The sequence below is a fragment of the Tamandua tetradactyla genome, chromosome 13 (genome assembly GCF_023851605.1).
Source record: "Tamandua tetradactyla isolate mTamTet1 chromosome 13, mTamTet1.pri, whole genome shotgun sequence".
NCBI classification, from domain to species: Eukaryota; Metazoa; Chordata; class Mammalia; order Pilosa; family Myrmecophagidae; genus Tamandua; species Tamandua tetradactyla.
Genome location: NC_135339.1, coordinates 36,373,992 through 36,399,554, shown reverse-complemented (window position 1 = coordinate 36,399,554; position 25,563 = coordinate 36,373,992). Strand labels below are relative to the sequence as shown.

The following is a 25,563-nucleotide window of genomic DNA, read 5'->3' as shown; positions in this document are numbered from 1 at the left end:
GCAGAGAAGTGACCACAAGAGGTCAGATTCCATGGTTTTTAGCAGGGTTGCAAAGAAAGTGGGGGCCAGCAGGGGTAAAAAACACAAAAGACCTATATGACAAATTCAGTTCACCTCTTGTATTGACTACAGTGTTTTGACTTTGGCTTTGGCTTCCAATGCCAGCCAAATAGAGTGCTGGACACGCTTCTCCCTTACCGTGCAGATAGGTGCACCAAAAATATCACTGTATCCAATCAGGAGGTTAAATGACTCCTTTCCCTCCTGTCCTCCCCAACTGCCTGGCCCCTAGTGATAAGCAACTGTGGCCTCTGGACAGCACTGGCCAACAGCAGGAGGCAGCGAGATCATTTCTGTTTAAGGGATCCTCGGGAATGGAATACTCTGGGTCACATGTCAGAGCTCAGCTGTTCAGGTCAAAGACTGAAAGAGGAGACTGCGGAGTGTGTGACTGTCTGGCCCATACCTGTCCTTGCGGTTACATAACTGGCTGTGTGCGCAGGGTGGGTGTGTTCTGAACACATGAACCCCTCCTTTTTGAGCAGACCTGCAGGGAGGTGGCAGCTGAGGTAGCTGTGACTGAAAAAGATCTGATACTCAAAAAGTGACTGTTGACTCCCTATTCCTCTGCATAATTGGTAGGACTTCACCTCATTCTTTCTCTCCAGGCCCTTTGCAGACATCCATCCCTTTGTCTTTTTTTTTTTTTTTTTTTACATGGGCAGGCACCGGGAATCGAACCCCGGTCCTCAGGCTTGGCAGGCAAGCATTCTTACCTGCTGAGCCACCATGGCCCACCCAGTCCTGTTGTCTTTTGACCCTGATGTTTCTTTGATCTGTTGAAACCCTGGACCCTATGGTGTGCTTGCCTCTGGGGCCCACATCTCTGTTGCAATAGCCAACATAAAGCCAAAGTCCTCAGAAATGGACTCAAGAAACTCCCTGAAAATCGCCCATTCCAAACACCAGAGATGGTATGAGCGGGAGCTTTCACCTTCTCTTGGGAGTAGATTTCTCTCTGAAAATGCAATGAGGGCAGTGGTGGGCTGGAGCTGGCTTGTTAGGCCTTGAGAAAGCTGAGTGTGCACATCTCTTCCCTCCTCTGGGTTCAGTGACTTCACCTTGGTAGCTTGGAATGAGCCATGTGGGGAATATTTACACCATGGAAATCGGAAAAATGCTATAAATTGGGGCATTTTCTTTTCTGGAGAGTTAGTTGTGAAATATATACCATTGAGTTGGGGTTTAACGGAGGACCTAAGATATGGGTGAATCCATCCTACACCCTTCATGCCAAGGCAGGACAGGGCCCAGTAGTAATGAAGGTGCTGTCTCACAGGTAGGGATGTGGGCAGGGTAGGAATGCAAAGCAAGGAAATAGGGCTCTAAATCATTACCTCAGATGGACAGGACCTATATGTGTTACTTCACTTTTCTCTTGGGACAATACTTACTGGAGAGAGCAAAGTCATAAACTGTCCTCCAGGTCTTTTTCAAAAGACCCCAAATTCCAAGTGTGGGCAATTAGTTTTGAAGGGGTCTTGCCGACTCAGATGTCTCTGTTCCAGATGTCTCTCCTTAATTTTAACTGTAACCTCAGTTAGACTGTGGCATTGGATTTGAATAATTTGCACTGTGTGTTTCTTCCACTGGCCTTTGATTGCCCTGAGGGCAGAGGCTCTACATGTCCTGTGGCTAGGGTAGCACCTGGAACTTGGGGAGAAAAGAGCAAATGTCTGTTGAATGTAAAGTCAGAATGAAGAGGCTCCTGTACAGTCCTAAACTGCCTTCTTCCCTTTTGGGTCTGAGCCATAGATGAAGTGGCCCAAGCAACACCTGTTACATACATTCCTTCTAAAACCACCTCCTCTCTCTTGATTGAGAAATATCCATTTAAAATGCCTGATCTAAGACTTAGTAAAACCACTGCCCTAAGAGTAAGAGGGAACAAAGAAATAGGCAGAAGGAAAGACTGAGTTTATTCTTAGCTCCCTCAGAGTATAAACTCTTTGTCGATAAGCCTATGCCAGGGACAAGATTATCCTGCATATGTACCTCGCATTACAAGAGGGTTTTGGACTCTTCAGTGCTCCTTCCTGAACATTCTCTCTCACTAGGTTCTCAAGATAACCCGTACGGTTTGGAGGGTATGAACTGCCATCCCTTTCTCTTATAAATGATGAAACTGAGGTAGAGGTTAACTTTGAACCTTGAATAAGTTATTCAGTGACGAAGCTGAAACCAGATCTCAGACTCCCTCTGGAAGAAGGGTGCAGTGGCGTACTGGGATTCTGGAATCACAATGTTAATATTAACAACACTAATTTTAGAAATGCCAGGAAAGCTGCAATGAGATGTGCAGGCCTTAGAGCACTTCATGGAAATCTAGAAACTGCCCTTGGCCAATACTTGTCCAAGAATTCAAGAAGAAATCCAAAGGAGAAGGAGAGACAAAACCTCCCGCTAATATGCCTCAAGTGGTTCACATGTGAACCGGGTGTCTTAGGGGAGATGGGGCAGCCTTGGGGGCGAGGTCCTTGTTTTTTCAAACGCAGCCCAGCAGGGTGGATGGTGCATGAAATGTAAAACTCTCAGATCTTCTCAGTGTACACAGGGGGCCTCTGTGACTCAGTGGTGACATCTTTATTTAGACAGATGCAACAGTGGAATGTTTTATCAGCATTAAAGCAACTGGTTGAGCACACTTAAAAGGTGAAAAGGCAAATTGTTACAAACCTGGGCCAATTCCAAATAAGAGAGCACTTCCCCGTCGATGCCCGTGCCATTCATGGCAGCCTTGGTCAGCTCCTGAACCGCGTGCTGCTCTGAGGAAGAGAGAGGGGACAGGAAAAAGCTCAACCACACCCTGCAAGGCCAGGCACCTTGCCTGGAGCGTCTGGCCTGACACACAACTCTGGGCAGCCATCCAAATTCAATCGAGGACTGTTCTGATGTGTGGCCTCTCAATACATGGAATTCTAGCCTCCAGCCACTGACCGGTGATTCTGGGGACTCATGTTCATGCTTCTGAAGTAGCCAGAATCCTCTGGACCTGCACTATATAGCACGGCAAATCACTGGCCAGATGTGGTTATTTAAACTTTAATTAAAATGAAGTAAAATAAAAAATTCAGTTCCTCACTTAACACTAGCTGTGTTTCAAGAGCCATATGTGCATTCAGATACAGAAAATTTCCATCACCAAAGAAAGCTCTACTGGACATACTGCTCCAGACACTCTACCAACTTCCTCGAATCCTCTAGGCTCTCTAGTACCTGTCTATTGGACAGTTTCTACTATGCCATTCTAATTCTCAATAATCACTGACAATGGAGAGGTTAAGTAGTAGAGAAATGAGACAATTTGGAGAATTTGAAACATGAATGAATGCGTCTGTCTCAACAGCTGCAGATGGATGGTGTAAGCCAACCTCTTAGATTCTAAGGACTGGTGAGACCTTTGGCCAAAAGTAACAAAAGTCCAATTCGGTGTGTCATTTCTGTGTGGGAGCTTGTGTCCAAGGCTTCCAAGCTGACTTTAAATTGTGGTTCTGAGACTGTCTGTCTCCTGTCTCTGTGTGGGATGTCATCTGCTTTGGGATTGACATGTGTGGGTACAGTCTTGGCACAGCACACTCGTTTGGATCTATGAATTTATATGTATTGGTTAAAAAAGTTTGAAAAGAAATCTAATAGCAATGTTTCAAATATCTCTTTTTGCTGATTGGGAAGAAGTAGGGAAAGGAAAATACATTGCCCCTCTATTTGGTTGTGGGTAGTAGAACCCTGGAGCTCAGAGAAACATATGCCTTTTTCTGAAGACATTGCCAATAAGTCAAGATATGACTGGTTTGTGTTTTCATTCATTCATTCAATGACTCAACGAATATTTATTGAGAACTTAATATGCTCAACACTTTCCTATGTGCAGGGGTTAGACCAGTAAACCAGACAGGACCTGTCTCTACTCTCACAGTTAATAGGAGTCAACTGAATGTAGCAATGAAAACCCAGGTTGCTAATTGACACTTCTGATGATTGAATCTAATGGTTTAAATTCAAGAAAGAAGTATTTGAATACATATATCCTTTATAGACCTGCTTTAGCCTACCAACTGAACAAATATAGAAGTGACACATAAGATTTGGGAAGTTAAGCCAAGTACTCTTTTTTCTCTTTTTCCCAAAATGAATTTGACAATGTCAGAACATTTTCTAAAATAGCTTTAAGAAAACCACTTACATAAGGCTTACTATGTGCCAGACACTGTTCTAAGGACTTCATGTACTTAACTATTTAATCTTCATCATAAGGCTATGGTGAGGTAATATTAGCCTCATTTTAAAGAGGGGGGAAGCTGAGACACAGAGCAGTTAAGTAAATTACAAAGTCACCCAACTAGTAAATGGTTAAGTCAGGATTTGAATGCAGGAGATTCAGCTCTGCAGTCTATGCTCCTAACTATTGCCCCTTGATGTTTCTTTCTTAAAGACTCCTCTGAACATGCATTTGGTAGATAACATTGACAGAAGAGTTGCATTTTAAATTCTGTGGTCCACACCCAAGTCAGCATGTGTGCAGCGTGCATCCTGAGGGAGCAGTCAATGATTCACCTTTATATTTGCATTCCCAAACACGGTTTACCACTACATAGGTGCTTAAGAAATATTTGTTGAATTGGATTGGGCAGTTTTATAAGTTTGAGCACCCTGCACAAGACAATCCTATTTTGGGTGACGAAGAATAAAATTTTCTTCCTTGAAACTCTTGTTTTTTTTTTTTAAATGCAAGTTTGATGGATATGATAGTCAGACACTACATAGCCACGAGTCAGAAGCCTTACCTGCAAGTGCAACCAAGTGTGGCAGGCAAAATCTGTTTGCCAAGGCAATTAATTCCAGCGGATCCAAGTCCAGGTTAGGTGACAACTGCTTGGTATAGAGATAATCCAACACCGCCTGCATTGACATCTTGTTTATGTTCGGGAGATATACCTGAAATGTTATTTGAAAAGCTAAGTTTCTGCTAAAGAAAGCAAGGATTGGGAACATTTTCAGGTTGCAGTGCTTACTAATACCCACAACTATGTAATTCAACATTGGCAGGTCTCTGACACCAGCTTTGAGACTGCATACAAGTCATCAGTATTTACAGCTTTAAACATACGGTTTTGATTTATAGACGATAAGTGTGGAGCTGCTTGACAAACCCTGATTTAGAATTTTAAATGGCTATTTGGACTTATAAATCAGACAAATGGGCTGTAAAAGTATGATGGCATTATGGGCCCTCCTTGCCAAGTACATTATAATACTCTATTGTGGGGAAAGAAATCTCCTAGCAACATGACAGGTGTTGGAGGGAGCTGCAAACCACACTACTGCTGACACAAGATAGAGCCCAGCTCTCTAAGACATCAAAAGAGAGGATGAGCAACAACCTCCGTTGCCACGGTGACTGGCTTGATTTTAACATTCTATCAGTATATGCTAGTATGATACACATACTTTATTATTTTTCTGATAGTACAAGCAAATAGATCCAGAACTACTGGAAACATTATCAGGTATCAGGGTGTTCAGAGAATACAGAACAATCTTTGTCTAGGACATTTCCCCCGGGGGAGTAGTTTCTTGGGTAGGGAGAATTGGCCCTCACAGTATTCCCCAGCCTCTCCACTGAGTACCCGTAGTTTTTGTCTATATAAGTACATGGTTGAGTTTGTCAGAGAGCCAGGAATTGCCTGGGGACAGGAGTTTTGGATAGCTGGGCATCGGACGATGGGAAAATGCACTTCATAACACCTACTCTTCATTTTAGATCTCTGACTCCACCAGACAGGTCCTGCTATGGTATGGAGTGTATGGCACCATTGGCATTTACTCTTAGAGACGATTGTTACAGAAATTAACCTTAACCAAAAGCTTCCTATGTGCCAGGTACTGTGCTAAGGAAGCTCTCTATGTGCATTATTTGACTGACCCTATATCCTCTCTAGGGGGAAGAGACTATTATATTTCTGCCATTTTACAGATGTGGAAATCGAGGGTCAGGGGGGTAAAATCCTACTGAGCTAATAAGTTTTGACCAAGATTTGAATACATGGAGCATAATTCTAAAATTCAGAAGCAGTGCTGTGCAATGGTTCTGACATGACAAGGAAACAAGTTTGGGTTACAGTTACTGTAAAGTGCCATACTTCACTAATATTTTAAAGAATTCAGTCTCCAGGTTCAGAAGGCGGAAGAGCTACATATGTCTTAATTCTGGAACTCTATAAACCTTTACACAGCACTACAAGGGGCTCCTGACCCATGCATTCTATCATATGGTTCTGGAATAGTTTAGGATAAAGCAACATTCTTTATTATTCCCCTGCTCACTCAGTGAGTGAGCCACCAGCCATCTCAGAGAGGGAATGCCTTTTCATGCAGGTAGAGATGGCCCCAAATGTATCATAAGAAAGGCACAGGAAAATGCGTAGAAATATTAAGGAAAATAACTGCCCTCTCTTTTCAACATAGTTATAGCGAATACAATTAGGATTCCTCAAATACATTGCATGGGTCATCAACCTCAGTGATTTGACATGCGTGATCATTTCAAGTTTCTAGCACAGCCTCTACAATGATAGAACCTGGAGAGTGGAAGCTATCACTGATATTAATATTTCAACATCAAAAGCTGTTGTTCATGGGCGGGCCATGGTGGCTCAGCAGGCAAGAATGCTTGCCTGCCATGCCAGAGGACCCAGGGTTCGATTCCCTGCCATGCCAGAGGACCCAGGGTTCGATTCCCAGTGCCTGCCCATGTAAAAAAAAAAAAAAAAAAGCTGATGTTCATGCTGGATTATTAGCAACATACAGATGTTAGAATGTTACTCCTCCTTTAACCGCTAGTATCTACAAACAAATAATTAAATGCTATTCAATGAACCTAACACTGGTTATATTTGTGTGTATGCTTACATACATATACATTCGTATATGCAGGGACTTATTTTATATGGATATGAACATATTTATAGATAGCCATATAAACCTGTTTCTGTGTAGGAACAGGTGGTAAAATTTCATTTTCTAGGATGTGTTTGAATTAGTACAGTTTTTCAGATACTTGAAGGTTAAGTTGTAAATCTTTTAAAGTTTGAACCAATTTGAGAGTGAAAGCACATTTTGCAAACCACTGGGCACTAGCAAATGTTAGACATTGTTAATAGAAGAAGTCTCAGAGCTTCCTGCAAACACCTCATCTCCCAGATAGGGGCTGTCTGCTACAACTGAAAACAATGGCTCAGAGGATCGAGGAAGAGTTCAGGGAAGGCCTGAGGATATGTCACTAAAATGCTGTGTGACCTTTGACAAATCAGTTACCCTCTCATATCTTTAGCATCTGCTATGTGGGAAGGATAAAAAGCTAAAACCTTTTTCTTCATGGAGACTCTGAGTTTTGAAGATATACAAATTAACGTTTTTTTGGAAGGGGTTGGTTCTGGGTCACACTTAAAGAAAAAACGCCTATTAGAAATACAAACAGTAAAATGGACATCCTAACTAAAAAGAAATCATTTCTGGCAGCAGGAGATGGCAGATTCTTGCAAGCAGCCCTGTCCCAATACTCCCACTGTCCTTGGAGTGTGCTGACACTTGAACTCACCCATGACCTGCTGTTTCTTTCTTGCTTATTACAACACTATCAATTTTTTTCTTCCTTGAAGCCATGGTTCTTTTTGGCAAATAATGTTAGAGACACTTAGAATTAAGCATCAAATGAGAATACATTTAAACCACTTTCAGAACACACATTTTTTCCTCATGGTTGATATTTTTTAAAGCCTGTTTCTGTGCCTCCAACCTTTATAATTAACTTTATAACAACAGAGAGACCATTTTATAGCATTAAAAAATATATCTAAATAAAACCATATAGGAAACGGAATTAAAAATTTTACACCCTACCTGCTAGCTGTAGCTTTTAAAAACAGGAGTAATGAAAGAGAATATAATGCCACCCTAAACAACAGCCCATATTCCAGTTTAGTTGGTTTACATTTTAATTGCGAAGATCAGCTCAGACTATTAGGCTTATAATTAGAGTCGGTCTCTTAGAGAACGAGATAGTATCCTAGATCCAGAGCATTGCTTACTGCAACCTGGGCATGCATTTTTAATGAACCACTTGCTGAGTGCCTCTGGGGAGAGAATTATGCTTACTGCTATATTAAAAGTAATGAGAAAAATATAAGTAAAATACAGTGTCTTCTTAAATATTAAATGACAAAAAAAGTGAAAGCAATATCAGTGGGCCTATTTTATTCCCTTCTGGATATGCACATGATTCCTATTAATTTCAAAAAATAGGCTGAATTTTGTGGCGGATGTCAGATTTCCACAAGAAAATAAAGAGTTTAAAAGTGGCCCGGGAAGCACAAATCCCATGTGTGAATATAGGCCTCAGTCAATCCTGGAACACTTTCTACCACACTAACCTCATTTAGAATGGGGACTGGGGGTATTTTAACTCAGGGCTCCCAGGAACAAAGATCTTTTAACCCCTCATGAAAAGAATTTAAAAAGAATATGCCACGATAATAGTCACAACATTTATTGAATATTTGTATGTTCTAGGCACCAAGTTAGATGTTTTACACTTGTGCTCTCATGTCTTATCCGTCCTATGGGGAAGGTATTTTTGTTATTCCCATTTTAAAGATGAGGAATCTGAGTTTAGAAAGGAATGGTCACTTGCCTAAGTTTAAGCGAGAGAGAGCTGAGACAAGAATTTGTAATTATGATATTACACACTCTATGCTGGAAATGAAGAGAAAGGACAAAAGAGGGTAGAACTACCAACCGTTCATGGTTTCTTAATAGATTGGCTAATGGAATTTTAGTCCAGACTTTTGGGCACCTGGTTCCATGGTCTTTGTCTTTGGAGCTCTACTGAATCCATACATACCTTCTAGCACCGGGTTTACAGTACCCTTCCGTACCCTGCAGTGAGTGTGCTAAGGAGGGTGTGCTATGCAGGTGGCCACCTCCAGGAGAGATTATTAAACAACCATATACATGCACATTCACTGCCAAGTTTTTGTTTTGGTCACCTCTACTGCATATTTAATCTGGAGACGATTACAGTCCATTCTGGGAAGGATAAAGAGGATTAGCATTCATGAGGTCAGCTTTCACAGTGTTCCTTTGTGCCTGGGTTCCTTGACCTCGATCAACTTCTCTCTGCTTGGTTAGTAGCAGGCCCACTGCAGCACAATCATGACAAATTTTAGTGAGCTGGAAAAATAAGGGAAGCAAGCTGCTGCGCTCTGTATCTCTGGAGAATATTACAGCCAGTGAAATGCAAATTCGATGAGGTTTTGATAATTGGTGGCTACCCCAAATTCTTCTTGGGAGTAAGAGGGAAAAAGAATATAATCACCAACACTGGCATCAAAATGAGATTAATAAAAAAACAAAAATATAAGATTAGCATCAGTTGCAATTTAGTGAATGCTTACAAATGACTCTTATACCTCACAACCGCACCACGAGGCAAGTACTTATGATTCTCCTGTTTTCCAGATGGGGAGCAAGTGCTCAGAAAGGTTAAGTCACTTGCCCAAGGCCACACAGCTTGTAAGTGGATGAGTTGTGATTTGAGCCCGCAGCTACTTCTCTGTATGCCTCCACTAAGCTGCAGTAGTCTTAGTAACAACCCTCTGCATAAGTAAAATTTGAAGGCACAGGAGAGACTTCAATTAGTTACAGACCAGAACCTCCTGATTTGTAAAGGTTGTGAGACTGTTGAAGAGATCAGGATAATTCTAACATCTTTTCTCAACCAGAAGATAATTGTCCACTGGGGTTGTTTCAGGAGCAGCTGTAGTTTGTTCTGGAAGCAGGAGGCTGGCCAAATGACCTCAATGCCAGCCATGCCAGGCCTGTGATTGTAGGATTCTGTTTCCCTACTTGGGATGCAAATGCAGGCTCCTGGGTCATGGTGTGGGTGCTCAGGTTTCTGGTGTGAGCACCCCTTTTGAAAAGCTATTGTTTTCCTTATTTCTTTTAAAAATTTGGAGACATGCTGTGATAAGCAAAACGAGCTCCTTAGTACAATAAACTTGATGGCGTGTCCTCATGTTTTCTAAAAGGAGAGTTAAAAAATACCCACAATATCTTCAAAAATGCTTGCTCACTCCTAGACTAAAGGTGTAAGAGTTTGAATGGAATTATTTTTTTCTTCCACTAGAGTGTGTCAAAAGATGAAGACATAGGTTCTCTAAGGTAGTGCTTGCTCTGCTGTGATAAGAATGCCCTTCTCTGGGTGAGAGTGCCAGCTTCTAACAATTAACCCAGCTACTTCTGCTAGATCTCAGTACTTTCATATAGCCATTGGCTTCATTGGTGCTTCCTCACTGTTAACAAACCCTCAGTTCTAAGATTCCTTCAACATGGGCTGAGAAGGCAAGTTGGGGCAGAGCTCAAGGAGTGCCATAGCTCAAGGGGACTTCAAGGAGCATATAGGTGATGAGGATGAGGAAGATGAGGAAACTAGGGCAAAAGGATGTGTGTGGCTTCTTTCAGTCCCCCACTGTGGTGGATAGAATTATGTACCCTAACAGACATGTGTTCTTAATTTTAATCTGCATTCCGATGGGTGTGAATACTTTGAAGGGACCCTTCTGTAAACAAGACCCTTTGAAGATGTATTATTCTCAGCGAGGGTGCGGACTCACTTGTGTGCAGGACCTTGTAAGATCCTATTTCGGCCAGGCCAAACTAAAGCAGAGTGGGCCTTAGTCCATATCACTGGAGGCTGTATAAAAAGGCAGAAATCAGAGAGAAACACAGGAGGAGATCAAGGACTTTGCCATCTGATGGGTGGCAGAGATACAAACCAAGTGCAGTGTGGAGAAGGTGATTTATCAACTTTACTTAAGGTCCATTGCTTAATCTGTAGTCTAAGGACTGCAGGAAGCCAGTCCCAGAAGGCTACAGAACTTGGGGAGCAAGCATGGCTTTGCTGGCACTTTGATTTTGGATTTCTGGCCTCCGAAGCCTTGAGCCAATACATTCTTGGGGTTTAAGAAAACCCATGTGGTATTTGTCATGGCAGCCTAGCAAACTAAGACACCAATCTACACGAGACTTAAGTGATTGAAGTGTCTTGGGAAGACAGGCTCTGCCCCTTTGGTACTTGATTTTGACAGCGTCTTGCATGGGGGTATTTGGCACAAAGTAGAGTTGATCACATCTTCTAGGAGGAGGAGAGCTGTGAGGATGAAAGGAGATGCTACACGCACATCCCATAGGTGCTCTCACCTAAAGGGTGAGCAATAACATGAATCCGCAAACTGCAGAACGAAGGAAGGGTGACTCAAACCTTTAAGCACTGCCCTAAGAATGATTTCATGGATGAAAACAGCTCAAGAGTTAAATAATCTGGCCGATGAACAATTTATACAAATACAGTACACATGCACAGACGTGAAATTAGCCCACAGGCTTTGGGGAAGGCACGTACCTCACTGTTGCCGCTTTCTACAAACGACCCTCCGAACATGGCAGCCATCCACTCGCAGCTGCAGATCAGAAGCGGCTTGTGGGCACTGATGGCCCCATCATCCAATTTAAATGTCACATCTGCCAAAGGATCGAGGAAACACAGCCATGAGCCAGTCTCCGCCAGGGCTCAACCCAGCCTTCTGCTTCACCCGTTTTCATCAACTGATATCTCTTACTCTCCCATCCGTATCATTAGTTACTGATTTTATGTTTTTTAAAACATACAATTTTATGTCAACTCCCACCTCCGACACACCCATTTCCTCCTGCCGCTCTCCAAGGTGTAACAAGCAAGCATTTAAAATTACACATAAGCATTTAAAATGACATAAAATAATACTCTAACCAAAAGCTAAGGAGAGGGTTATTTTTTCTTCCTTTTTATTATGAAAAAAGTTCAACCATACACAACTTTGGAAAGAATGTTACAATGAAAGTGCATTTTCCTACTCCCTAGGTTCAAGGATTGTTAACATTTTGCCATGTGTGTTTTAGCTGTATGTGTATTTATATGTGTGTAAACATTTTTCACAAATAACATTTTTTTTACAGATAACAACAGACAAAGTAATCCATTCCTAATTAATTTATCATGGATTTTCTAAAAATAATAAGTGCCCTAAATAGCCATACCATTATTACACCTAAGAAAATGAACAATACTTCCCTAATACCATTTACTATCTAGTCCATATTCAAATTTCTCCAATTATCCCTAAATTGTATTTTATAGATTTTTTTTTTTAAACAGGATCCAACTGAGGGTCACTCACACTCATGACTCTATTTAGTAATTATATCTCTGCAGTGTGGAGAAGGTGATTTATCAACTTTACTTAAGGTCCATTGCTTAATCTGTAGTTGAGGATTGTAATATTTGCTTTTCATTAACTTTCAGGACTGATTCTATCCTATAAAGATCAGTGTTTGGAGTAAACCACTACTTTTAAAGCTTTAAAATGAACATATTTTGTCAGCATTTACTGCCTGCATAGTACCACAGCAGGCATTATGAATGATAAAGACAAATACAGAGGTATCCGTATAAATAGAATTGGGAAGTCAAATTTTTTACATGAAATATACTAACACACACACACAGAAGACAATTTCAGAAGAAAAATGTACTGGTTCACATGTAAGATAGTACGAGCCCAGGTCAGTAAGCCATATTGGATACAGGCCACCAGGTGCTTAAGCAATTATATAAGCATATGGCATAGTTATCAAAGCAAAGACGTGTCAAGAATATAGAAGAGCAGAGTACAGGAGTGTGAGACCAGGAAAGGAGAGGGGATGGGAACAGATGAGATCCTCCTGATGGGAATGCAGAGGGCCACCCAAATTGCATCATGGATGCTCACGGCCTCAGGACCAGAGATCATTGATTTTTGTAGCAGGTAAATGCTGAAGGGTCAATGGAGAACAGAATTGGTGAAGGAGGCATCCCGAAGGGGGAAATTTTGGGCATCTAGCAGACTGAAGTGGGCTCTGGAGTAATCTGATGTGCCTTTGAGAGGCAGTGTGGAATAGCAGTTTAAGGGACAGGTTTCTGTGGCCAGAAAAGCTTGGGTTCAAATCCTGCCCTATCATTTGCGACCTGTGTAACCACAGGCAAGTTACCTAACACTCTGCCCGTCAGTTTCCCTGTCTGCCAAATGGAGATAATAGGTACTTAACCTTAAGCCTGATAAGAATGAAACGAGTTAATACATGTAAAAATAAGTACTTAGAAACGTTACCTACTGTTATCCTTTCCCATCCTCACATTTAGCTAACATCTGCTTAAACACAAGCCAAAATTTCGCTGATTCTGCCATGGGACCCTCACCTGAGAACGTCCCCTTGCTGAGACACTCTTTTATCCGATTGGCTTTCCTGACGTGAAACGCTTTCGTAATCTCCTGGTTCATGAAGGCTTCCTTGTTCATGATGTTTTCCACCATCATTCTCAAATCAAACATCTCCAGGACCTCTGCGATCTGGGCCAGGCCCCCTAAATCCTTTTCCTTTTCATCCAGTTGCCCTGTATAAAGGAACTGGAGCAGCGTCCGGAAAGGGCCTGGCTGGACCGCTGAGTCCATCCTGACCACTGTCACGGGGCCCACCCGCTTTGAGATGGGATTGACTTGCGTTTCCTTGTGCATGCCAACAAACCCCTTACTCCAGCCTGACAAGACCTGCGTCTCGGCCGCTGAGCCGTCGGCTTCCGGCCCCAGAGGCTCCAACAGGCTCCCGCGTGTGGACCTCCTACGGCCAACCTGAGGGGTCCTGGGCATGGTCTCCTCCCTTTCCTCCTCTGGGTCAGCACTCAGTGTCCGCCCCTGGAAATCCTTGCTCTGCTTCTCTTTCTCACAAGCTCCTTCACTCCAACTTTGGGATTCTTCACTCTCCATTAAAAAAAGATCATAAAATTTGGAAGAGGAGGTAGCGAGGTAAATTCGGTGTGCAAAGATGTGTTCCTGGTCTTGAAGGACAAACAGGACATCAGCACACAGAGGGTTGTCCAGTAAACAGGCAGCTTCGTTTGTCCCGGTGGAAGGACACTCGGGGATCTTGATGACCGGTGGCGGGGCCTTTGGAGGTAGGAAGGGTGCCTGAAGTAAAGGCTTCTGAACTTTCTTTAGGTGGGATTTCCAGAACTGCAGGTGCCGGCGGGAAATCAGGGCTGCCCGGATTGCATTGTCAAACACATCCTTGATTCCAAACTGATCAAACACGCTTGTTTCATAGTACGGTATGCCAAGTTCCTTTGCAACCTCGCGGCCTTTTTCTGGGGGCAAAATATCCCCTCTCTTTATGGGCCTGAAATAGAACAGTTTAAAAAAAATTGTAATGAGCCATATTTTAGAAAATAAATAGCAACCAGGTCAACCTAAGCACCCCAAAAGGCTCTTGAAAAATTTACTACCAACCTCAAATATTTCAAATGTAAAGGAGAAGAAAATTGTTTCAGTGACCAGCATAGCTGAAGAACCAGCCGTTCACTGGTATTCGATTTTGGCCAGTTTACTTACCTTCTTTAAGCCACAGTTCTCCTCTCTTTAAAATAGGAATAATAAAAATGAGAGTGCCTACATCTTAAAGAACTATTGAAAGGTGTATATGAAGTAATACGAATTAAGTGCTTAGCACAGTACCTGGTGCGCAGTAAGTTTATAATGTTAGCTCTCATCATCACCACTACTTTATATGTAAATGATGCTTTATAACTTTGAAAATGAATCCATGTGCATTTTTTCATTTGAGCCTCAGAATAACCTTATGAGTTATTATTTTCATTCTATGTTCTGAGGAAACTAAGGCAGAGAGTTTAAAAGGTTTGCCAAAGGCCACATTTCCAAGTCAGTGAGAAATCTCTGCTAAGCAGAACCCAGAACTCCCATTCCTGATTAAATGTTCCACATTCGACAGCTCAATAGTTGTCATCTAGTGGATTTGCGAATCTTCTTTCATATCTTTTCTCTTCTCCTTCCCTCTAGTCTCTTTATCAGGCCCTCATTAGTCCAGCCTAATGCTAGGACTTGTGCATTAGCCTCTTACTTGGGCTCTACTCACTCTCCACATTTTAGCCCAAAGACTCTACAGCTGCAAGAAAAGAACTTATATAACACAAGTATGACTTAGCTGTAATTCTGATGAAAAACTCCCCCTGATTCCAAAATAAAGTCCATAGACTTGAGGCTACCACACAAGACCCATTTACAATCTAATCAAATCCAGGAAAAATCTCTGGAAACAGTATAAGCAGGATAAGTGTTGTAGTTATGATAAACAATGGTAAAGAAATAGATGGATTTCAGATTATGGGGAAGAAGTAATTTGTTGTTAGCTTCTTCAGAAACACAGACCTGATTCTGAGAAATACTCTTGGAAATTGATCTTCCTAAATAATACATACTCGACTTGCAATACCAAGGGTGATATGTGTGACAGGCACTGGTCTTAGGAGAAGTAAGATCATACTGGATAGAGTTTTGATCTCAAGAAACTGGATGGAAAAAAAAAGGAAACCTTGTAGGGTGCTGGCAAAGGTGGAGGGCAGTGCAGGCAAGAAGGTTTAACTTCTGGGTTTGCTCCTGAGGTTTTTTGTGTTTCTGTTCCTAGGACGGACAAAAATCACTAGCTGATGAAACTCTTCAAGGCTTCGTTCAAATACCACCTCCTTCAAGGAATCTTCTCAGGACTGCTCTATAGAAGGGGCTGTTCTCTCTGCTGCCCTCCAGCTGTCTGTGGGAGGTGAGGACCTGTTATCTTAATCTGTTCTTTTACACTGAAGTTCCTGAGGGCAGGGCAGTCTCTCATTTACGGTGAGTCCTTTCCTCTTTGCGGCTCCTAATATTTAATTCCTCGTCCACGCATTTAAGAATAGAAGGATTGCGAAAACTCAAGATAAAATAAATGTTCTCAGAAATTTTATTCAACATCAGAAATTGCTTTAAAAGAATACCATTTGTTTTCCCTGGAGGGCAAAAAAAATTGTGTCAATATAAAATTTTGCAATGAGTCTAATAGGTACACATGGAAGGAGATTAACAGTAATACATATTTTTGAAAATCTGTGCTCTCCAGCTAAGCATGTAGTTAAACATAAATTACAAAATTACTCTCTCATAAAGGGAAGTTGAAGGAGCACAGGATTTTTAGAACTCTTACTTCCTCCCTCAAACTAGTATCCACATTTTATATATATAGTGAATCAAATCCTCCAACAAATTGTATTTTAAACTTGTGGCACTTTAAAAATATAACACTAGAGACCGTTAAGAAGAACATTGTGCTTTTGCAACTATAGGTTCAAATGAATTTTAAAATGAGACACTGTCATCTTGGGAATAAAGAAGTGGGATTGACGCAAATGAGGAAGATAAAAAACACTCGATGTGCATATTTGTATGAACCTTATGTTCTCCAGTCCAGGGACTGTGGCTGATCACTCTGATACTCATTTTATAAAACAACAGGATCTTGTTCTATAGAAACTCAACACAGACCAATCCAAGTATATGTGAATTTAGGCATACGCAACTAGCAACTGAAAAAAAATAAAGGCAGAGAGAGAATTTATATTTTAAAAAATTAGTTCTATGATTAATTTTGTTTACTTAGTTACTAGAGTGTTATTTGACTTACTTATAAGAAATGTATGATAGTTATATTCATATAAGGAATATTAATTAAATAACAGGGTTCGCTATATGCATAGTTTTTAACTTATGCAAAGGGTCTTGGAGTGCATCGGTCGCATAAAATGAGATCCTACTGTAATCATAATTTCAAGAATGACATTATTATGGGTAGTTAGCATTTTGCCTAATGTATTTTGTATAATGCTTTACACATTTCCAAGCACTTCTGAACTCCATTTCATAAACAGAGAATTCGCTTCAAGCACTGCCCAACCATTTTACAAATGTGGATTCTGATGTTAAAGGTAAGGTGAGAGTGAGAAGGGATCAGGGCATACCCCATCATGAATAACAAAATAGTTTAAAGCATATGGTTGATGGATGGGGTTCCAGAACCACAAAACAGCAGAATACTAGGCTACAGAGATATCCTGCTGCCTCTCAATTTTCATTTGGCCAGCACAGCGAAACACCAAGTACCTTGGCGTACCTTGGCTTACCTTGCTAAAGGGCGTCGGGCTCGATTAACAGCTTCAAGATCAGCATAGCGGAGATCTAGCTGGCAGCCAACCAGAACAACAGGTGTGCGAGGGCAAAAGTGCTTGATTTCTTGATACCACATGGTTTTCACATGATTTAGGGAATTGGGGTTAGCAATCGAAAAACAGAGAACCACAACATCGGACCTAAAAGGAAATCACAGGAGAAGCTGAATTACCTTCTAACTTTTTCTTGTATCATTATGCCTTAGTGTCTCCTTCAATCCCCATACCCGTCTATTGCCATGTCGTGTCACAATTAAAAAAAAAAAAAAAAAAAGACCAGATACTAAAATACATCTCGAGTCATGCAAACAGCCTGATAAGCCCCCACATTCCAGCACTAACACAGCCTGATATCTCATGTCCATATTGCACTGCAGAATGTATACACACTGAAAAATTTCCAATGATGTTATTTTACAATATAGATGGTTACCCAAACTTGACTCAGTCCTGGAACCACAACATGCTGAACTATTTCTGTTCATCACAAGAAATAGTTTCAAGATAAAAGAATATAATAAAAACCATCTTTTACCAGTTTAAACAGAAAGGTGATGATGGCTCAATCCAATGAGATAAAGCAAACAGTTTAAACACTACTGAAAATGTAACAGAAGTATTTGCTGTACATGGTCAGCAAATACGCAGAAGGATTTCTTCCCATGTAGAGAGCACAACCACTTATCTGTTTCCAAAAAGAAAAGCCCTGAATTTGCCGGAATTCTGACTCTTTACTAGATATAGGGTAAAAAGATAATATTTAATGTACAACTAAGCAAGAGTTACATGGATGGTTAATAAGATGGGAAAATGTTGGTAGCATACTTCTCAAATGTTATATATGGCACATAGCATGTATATGGGGAAAAGAAAGAATTGCTTTATAGTCAATTTTGACATTAGAATCTTCTGTTTTTATATAATAACTTATCATTCTAGAAGCCAAAGAACTGTTTTACACAACAGCTCCTCAATTATGGTGCTTGACGGATAGTTGCTAAAAGGTATATTTAGCAGGATATATATAAACCGTCATTCTAGGTTAAAATATGCAGAATGACAACTTCCAAAACATTGAGGCAGAAGAATATAAAGAACAGGAAAAGTTATGCTCAAGGATTCAAGATTCTTTTGCAGCTAAGTTCAGAAATAAACTCTTACAATTTTATAAGATGTTAATTTACTGCCTTTATCGTTTATGTAATGAGAAGAATCAAGTCGATGAATCAAAACACCTTCTTTTTAAATCATTAATGAGCTACTACCTCTACATATCAATGAAGACAAACAAATATATCCAGGCAGCCATAAAATTTCTAAAAATAATCATTTGCAATGCAGAAAACTGTAGGGTGCTTACAATTAAATGTAATTCACAAGTTGGGTCTTTAAATTTATATCCAAGAAAAACAGCACCAGACCAAATAGAGGAAATTTTTCTGCGGTTAAAATATTTCCAAATTATAAAAGAGGACCTAGGACTCAAAGTGGCTGAGCATATTAATCTACATGTTTAGAATAAAGATATTACTGAAGATGCTTGGACTCTGGAAGAATATAATATGTGTAAAAATATGCATAAATATATAAATGAAATATAAGCATGTCTTGTCTTTGGGATTCTGACTTAGTGGAATATTCTGTGCTCAGTCTTACTTCCAATCAGCATAAAATAACAGTATCCAGTGAAGCCAAGAATGCTTTGAATTTTACATTTCTTAGGGGCTGAGTTTTCTATTATTCATAACCCTATTTATATCGAGTATCCGATGAAGCGCAGCTCTAAGCTTTGTCCAGATCATAAAATAAAGCCGCCATGAATTTTAGCAGAGTGAAAATAGTATGACAATATCTGAGGTTCAATATCATAGAGGAGAATTGTGGAATAGTATGTATATGCATAAAAATTCTCTAATTGGTGCCTGCTATTTCCATATTAAGGCATATTGCTATAAAAGAAATCATTCTCAGAGCTTAATTTATATGACAGACATGTAGCTAAATGTCAATTCTGTTATCTAATTTTATGATACAGCACATGAGGTTTGAAATCATAGCTAGCTTGGTTGCCAAGGTTACCGTGATAACACTCATGCTATTGAACACACACTAGTTACCATCCAGATGACCTGTAAAAAAGTACAGACAGGACCTTGGGGGCTGGAAAAATGGAATCTTGTGATAGCAGTAGCACAATACCATTACACAATACAAGTCTGGAGGGCCTAACTTCTAACTATGTCGCATCAATATCTAAATGCATAGAATGCTGTCAGAAAGCTAGAAAAATAACTCAATGCTCTGTAAATATTTTGCCTCAAAAGGATGATAATTAAAGAGAAGAGGTTGGACTGAGAGCAGTACTACCTCTGAATCTAAAATAACTTACTGAGTCAAAGTTCCATTTGTGTACTTGGAATAAATTTTTCTTATTTTCCTTTCTCTTAAAAATTCACATTGAGGTGCTATGAGAATCTGCCTTATTGCCTCATTATTTTACATTGAAAGCACTTAAAAACTAAGATCATATTATAACTACCCAGTTGTCTAAATGGCTTTCATTTAACCTTTGTTGATTTAAATACAGATGCAAGATAAGAAAACATACAAAGATTACACAGAACCTATTCTTCAGGCCAGATGAATGTAGTACCCTAAACTTAATTTTAACCAAAAGGTTGATAATTAATGGATGTAGTGAGAGAGCTATAGAAAGATGCTGCTTCAACAAATTTCTCCTTATTCCAACATTCTTTCATAATTCCTAATTCTCAAGAAAACGTATCCTCTGTGAAATAATCACCTATACAATCAAGTAAGTATTTATTCCCTTTAGACATTGAAGCACGTTTTCCTATCTAGTCAAAGAAGGCACAAGACCTGCAGCTAAGAATATCTCCAGCTTTAGGCAGAATTCCAAGGAACTAAAAGATATTAAATAACTTTTAATCAAAACATTCGTTCCCATGTGGAGACTCTGTTCAGTGTCTGACATCAGCTTTTGTTTTAAAATGTCATTTCTATGAAAGATAAAAAGAAAAAGGCAAGTTATAGTATTTCTACTTTGATGGCTGTATTACTTTTTTTCTCTTTGAAGAGTAAGTTTAGAGACAATTGGGAGAGGAAGAGTTGATGAGGCCATTCTCACATATTAGGCAACAGGGTTAGTCTAGAAATGACCTCAGAGGTCCTGTTTCAGCTGTAAAAGGAATCTGATGGGATTTAAATGGAGTCCTACAGCTCTTTGGAGTAGAAAACATAACAGTTTAAGAATGCAGAGGCATAGCACAGAGTAGACTGTCCAAACTCCAGAACATGAATATTGAGGAGGTGAAGGAAGAGGTTTGAAATGTTCATTTTTTAGGGGAAAAATATAATTCTTGCTCCTAAGAGGAAAATATCAATATAAGAATTTCACTAGGAAGATTTTCACTAACATATTAAATAATCCCATGAGATAATGTTTTGATTAGGAAGTAAAAAACAAGCCAAAGTAAATGGATTCTTGGAAACAGTTGGGAATCTCCAGTTTCATTGACAGTGGGGAGGGGAGCAGAGAAAGACCAAGTCATACAAAGATGCTTAAGTTGATAAAGCCAACTTCGGTTCTATAGTTTTTCTTCACGTATTAAAGCAAAGCAAAGCAAACCAAGCCAAACAAAAGCCTATTTCAGTTGTCTTTCAAGTGTACACTGGCCAAAGAGAGCATGTGAAAGACTGGCAAAAATATTTGGATAACATAAGGAGTGCATGCAAGTTGGGACCAAATCTTTATTGGAAGATTCAAGAAAAAAAAATATGAAAAAATGTGTCTTACCCACATATCTTGGCCCACACTAGACTTTGAACAGCAAATGCCAAACACGATTTCAAAGGTTGTTTTTATAATGTCTACAGTCGAATATAGAAAACTTGGTGGGAAAAGATCAGAGAAGCAACCAGAAGCTAAAACTGTTTCTCCAATCTGAAATATCAAATTCATCCTTTGAAGAAGTAGTTGAAAAACAGTAGATAATCAGTATCAAAAATGGGAACATTCAAAGTTCTTTCCTATCACAAAAATGCTCTTAATCTTCTTAGCCTGTCCTGCTTTCCCTATGACGCTCTCATTTGCCATCATTGTCCAGATAAGGAAGTGGAGGCCTTGAGTTTTCTCAACTATTCAATTGAAAGAATAATTCCTAAAGTATCCTTTACATAAGGCCTACAATCAGACCAGAACATGGGCAATAGAAGGGACAGTGGATTTCACCCAGCTTTCTAGATAGCTGTGGGTGACACGGCCAAATGACTTTCTCCAGTGGGTCCAGTTCTGGTTGGGTCTCTTAACACTTGGTGACGAAAAGCGAGGTAAAAACTGCATTTACCTGAGCTCTGCTGGGAAGAATCTCCTTTTAAATATATATTTGTACTTTTATGTCTTTTGTCCTATAGTAGGAGCCTACCTATTTACATGTCACCATTGCTATTATTATTATTATTATTTTATTGTTATTATCCCCTTCCCCCCTTTTCTTTGGTAGGGACTTTCATAATCTTTTACAGTGGTAGAGATCATAGTCACATTTAAATGGGCTTCTTTTCTTCATCAATGTGCACAAGCCCCCTTCTGGTAAGATTCAACTAGTAGTCCCTGACTTCCACTTTTGGGGTTATCAAGCTTCTCACTCCCCTCTGATAACGAAGGTAGGCTCTTTACAGGAACATTTTCAAAACCATTCATGTCAACAACATATCTTCCATGCACATAGTCTGGCAGTGCTTTGTAAACAGACAGATCAAAATGCACAAAACAGCTGGGAGCATGGCAGAGAAAAGGAACGTATAACACGTGGCTTTGGAAAATTTTAGTAGAGGAGCAGCCCAGTGTGTATGAGATGCAGACGGAGTTGTCAGTGATGGGGAACGTAACCACCTGGAGATGAATGGCTGTGTTAGTTCATACTCATGGAAGATGGAGAGGCCTGCAGGGGAGGGCCTGGCAGGGATCTGGGAAGAGCAGGGCAGTACCATGCAGTGCCCTGGACGTGAGCAGAGAAATCAAGTCAATACTTTACCAATAGCAGTGAGGCTTCTTAAGTACAGTTGTTATGTGGGGAAAACTGTCAAAACACCCTGAAATATATCCAGATTTGGGAATGATTAGCATGCACAACTATTTCTTCCAAGTCCATCACTGTATGTTTAGTAAGAAGCAATACTTTAAACCAAACTTCCCCCACCCACCCAAAATGGGGCCAAAGCAATACAGGATCTTCAGTGCAGGAAAGCAGGATCAACAACCCACCAATGCTTCCAAACCCTAAGATAAATAATATTCGAGTCTTAAAAATGGTTGGTTTTACTACCATAGTACAATATCACAGAAGGCAATGGCCTAACCCGGAAGGTTATTGGATTATCATCCAATGAAACAGGCTATTTTTCCCCTATTTGATGTCCTCCTTTTACCTTTATTTGGCAATCTACATACTGTTTAGTATATTCTTATACCTCATGCAATCATCAGAAGAAGTTGAATGCAGGTGAAATTGGGGGAAGCACAAGTAATTTATTAAAAGAAATAGTTTAAGCGATCTCATTTAACTCCTGGACAATGAAAGCAGGAAGCATTGACAGAAAGAAGGCTTGCTTAACAGATGGTGAAATTATGGTAATGAATTTCCTCCCAACTCTGCTTTTCATTCTCATTTCTCTTTAACTTTCCCTGAAGCTAAGTGCCTGAGTAACTTCTTCCTACACTTCTAATGTGCTTTTCTGAGGGCAAGGCTAGCTGTAGATGTAAGAAAGTCTTGGTGTCAGCTAGAATGCTAGATGGGCGGTATCTGAGATTAATATCCCTGCCTTGTCTGATACCAATCTGTGCCAGATTTTTCTACGGCAAAAAGAAAAGGAGTTTACCCAGGCCCCTTAGCAATCTTCTTTGAATTGGTAAAGGTACCAGGACTTGTCTAGTCACTTGTCCAATATCAATAAGTAACCATTCAATTAATCATTAATCATTAATCACTTATTCCAGAAATAGTAATTGAGGGGCCAATTTATGTACCAAGAACTCTTCTAAACATAGAGGATAGAGCAATTAACAAAAGATAAAACTCGGTGTCCTCCGTCGTGCTTACTTTCTAGTAGAGAAGAGACCATAAACAAGAAAATAAGAAAAATGTGTAGTGTGCTAGGTAATGATAAATGCTAAGCAGAAAATAAAGCAGGGAAAGGGACATAAATACTGGGGAGCAGAAGGTGCTGTTGAAAATGGGGCAGCCAAGGAAGGCCTCACTGAAAAGGTGAACTGAGTAAAGACTCAGAAGAAGTGAGGGAGCAAATAGTTGATTAGCTGGGGAAGAACATGCTGGAAGAGTCCCCGAGGCAGGAGCTTGCCTGGGATGTTTCTCTGAGGGAAGAGGCTATGTTGCTGGAGGGGAGTGAGCAAGGGAGAAAACAGCAGGAGTTAAACTCAATGAGGCAATGCAGGGCAGAAGCAGGAAGGGCCTCAGGGTGTCTGGTTCTTCTCCTGAGTGAACTGGAAGGTCACTAGGGTTTTTTGGGCAGAAGAATGGGATGAAATAGTTCATGTTTTAACAGGATCTCTCTATGCTATAATGAGAACTGAGTGGGTTGGGGGGGGGAGGGAAGGGACAGGCCAGGGAAGAAAAGAAGCGGGAGAGCTGTTAAAAAAGCAGTAATCCTGGGAGAGGTGGTGGTGGCTTTGCTAGACCTGGGAACAGTGCAGGTGGTAAGAAGTGACCATATTCTGTATATGTGTTGACGATGGTGCCAATGGACCAGGCTTTAGGATATGAGAGGAGCTGAGAATGATGCTAAGATTTTTGGTCTGACCAATTCTTTCTTCTTAGTTCAGCATTCTAACACTAAGCTGTAATTATTTATTCTGCTATCTTCCCCACTATGCTGTGAGTTTCCTCTGGGTACGGATTTTGTCCTGCTCCTACTTATTTTTTTCTACCATTGAGCCCGGCACAGAATTTGTAATAAAAGAGGCCCTCAATCAAAAGTTTATTGAGTAAAAAGGCCTTATAAATATTGGAGGGTAAAAGCTGCAGACACAAATTTATCTGCAGCCTTAAAGTCTAAAATATATGAATGTAGGCCTGAAATAAGTCAGTTAGGGGATGAGTTGGGGTTTTAACAAAGAATGAAAATAGAATGTGAGACATAATATTTTTTCAGACTATTATTGCTGTAAGACTGCCATATAGTATATCTGTGGTATACAGCAAAGGTTTAGTTAACATTTTTTCAAAAAAGTATTTGAATTTATTTAAAAAAAAAAAATCCATTTACCTCATCTAATTGGTACTTTATTAACACCAGAATAACAATGGATTAATGATCTCTTCCAGGAGTTAAAATATCTCCAGGAGAAAGGAAATATAAAGAAACATTTGCCTTACTCTTAGGATTAGTTCTAGGTAAATTATAACAGAATTAAGGATTAAAGAAGCCCACTCTATTTCTTAGACCCTCTTTTCTAAAAAATAAACCCAAAACATCTCCCTAATAGCTAGGGATATTGAACATTTTTTCGTGTGTTTTTTAGCCATTTGTATTTCTTGTTTGGAAAAGTGTCTGTTGGAATCTTTTGCTCATTTTTAAATAGGGTTGTCTTTTTATTGCTGAATTGTAGGGTTTATTTATGTATTCTAGATATCAAGTCCTTATTGGATATGTGCTTTTCAAACATTTTCTCCCACTGAGAAGGCTGCCTTTTCACTTTCTTGACAAAGTCCTTTGAAGCACAAAAGTTTTTAATTTTGAGGAGGTCCCATTTATCTATTTTTTTTCTTTCATTGCCTGTGCTTTGGTGTAAAGTCTAAGAAATCATTGCCTACCACAAGGTCTTGAAGATGCTTCCCTGTATTTTCTTATATTTAGGTCTTTGATCCATTTTGAATTAATTTTTGTATAAGGTATGAGATAGGAGTCCTCTTTCATGCTTTTGGGTATGGATACCCAGTTCTCACAGAACCATTTGTTGAAGAGACTGTTCTATCCCAGTTGAATGGACTTAGCAGCCTTGTCAAAAATCAATTGACCATAAATATGGCGATCTATTTCTCAACTCTCAATTCAATTCCATTAGTCAATGTATCTATCTTTATGACAGTACCATGCTGTTTTGACCACTGTAGCTTTGTAATATGCTTCAAAATCTGGAAGTGTGAGTCCTCCAACTTCATTCTTCTTTTTCAGAATGTTTTTGGCTATTCAGGGCCCCTTACCCTTCCAAATACATTTGATAATTGGTTTTTCCATTTCTGCAAAGTAGGCTATTGGAATTTTGATTGGGATTGTGTTGAATCTGTAAA

At 40.0% G+C, this 25,563-nt stretch overlaps 1 protein-coding gene across 6 annotated transcripts in view; it reads right to left on the bottom strand.

Moving 5' to 3' along the window:
• The window catches only part of RHOBTB1 (Rho related BTB domain containing 1), a 66,703-nt gene that overhangs the window by 1,260 nt on the left and 39,880 nt on the right, over window positions 1–25,563 (bottom strand). For 4 of the 6 annotated variants that reach the window (XM_077125218.1, XM_077125220.1, XM_077125219.1 and 1 more), the window contains 5 exons: window positions 17,189–17,374; window positions 13,391–14,364; window positions 11,519–11,637; window positions 4,845–4,995; window positions 2,737–2,825 (listed from right to left, as the gene is read on the bottom strand). In XM_077125218.1, coding sequence (XP_076981333.1) covers window positions 2,737–2,825; window positions 4,845–4,995; window positions 11,519–11,637; window positions 13,391–14,364; window positions 17,189–17,374 — 1,519 coding nt within the window. Of the gene's footprint in view, window positions 1–9; window positions 2,826–4,844; window positions 4,996–11,518; window positions 11,638–13,390; window positions 14,365–17,188; window positions 17,375–25,563 lie in introns of those variants that run through there. The other 2 variants (XM_077125222.1, XR_013161577.1) reach the window with 2 other exon arrangements.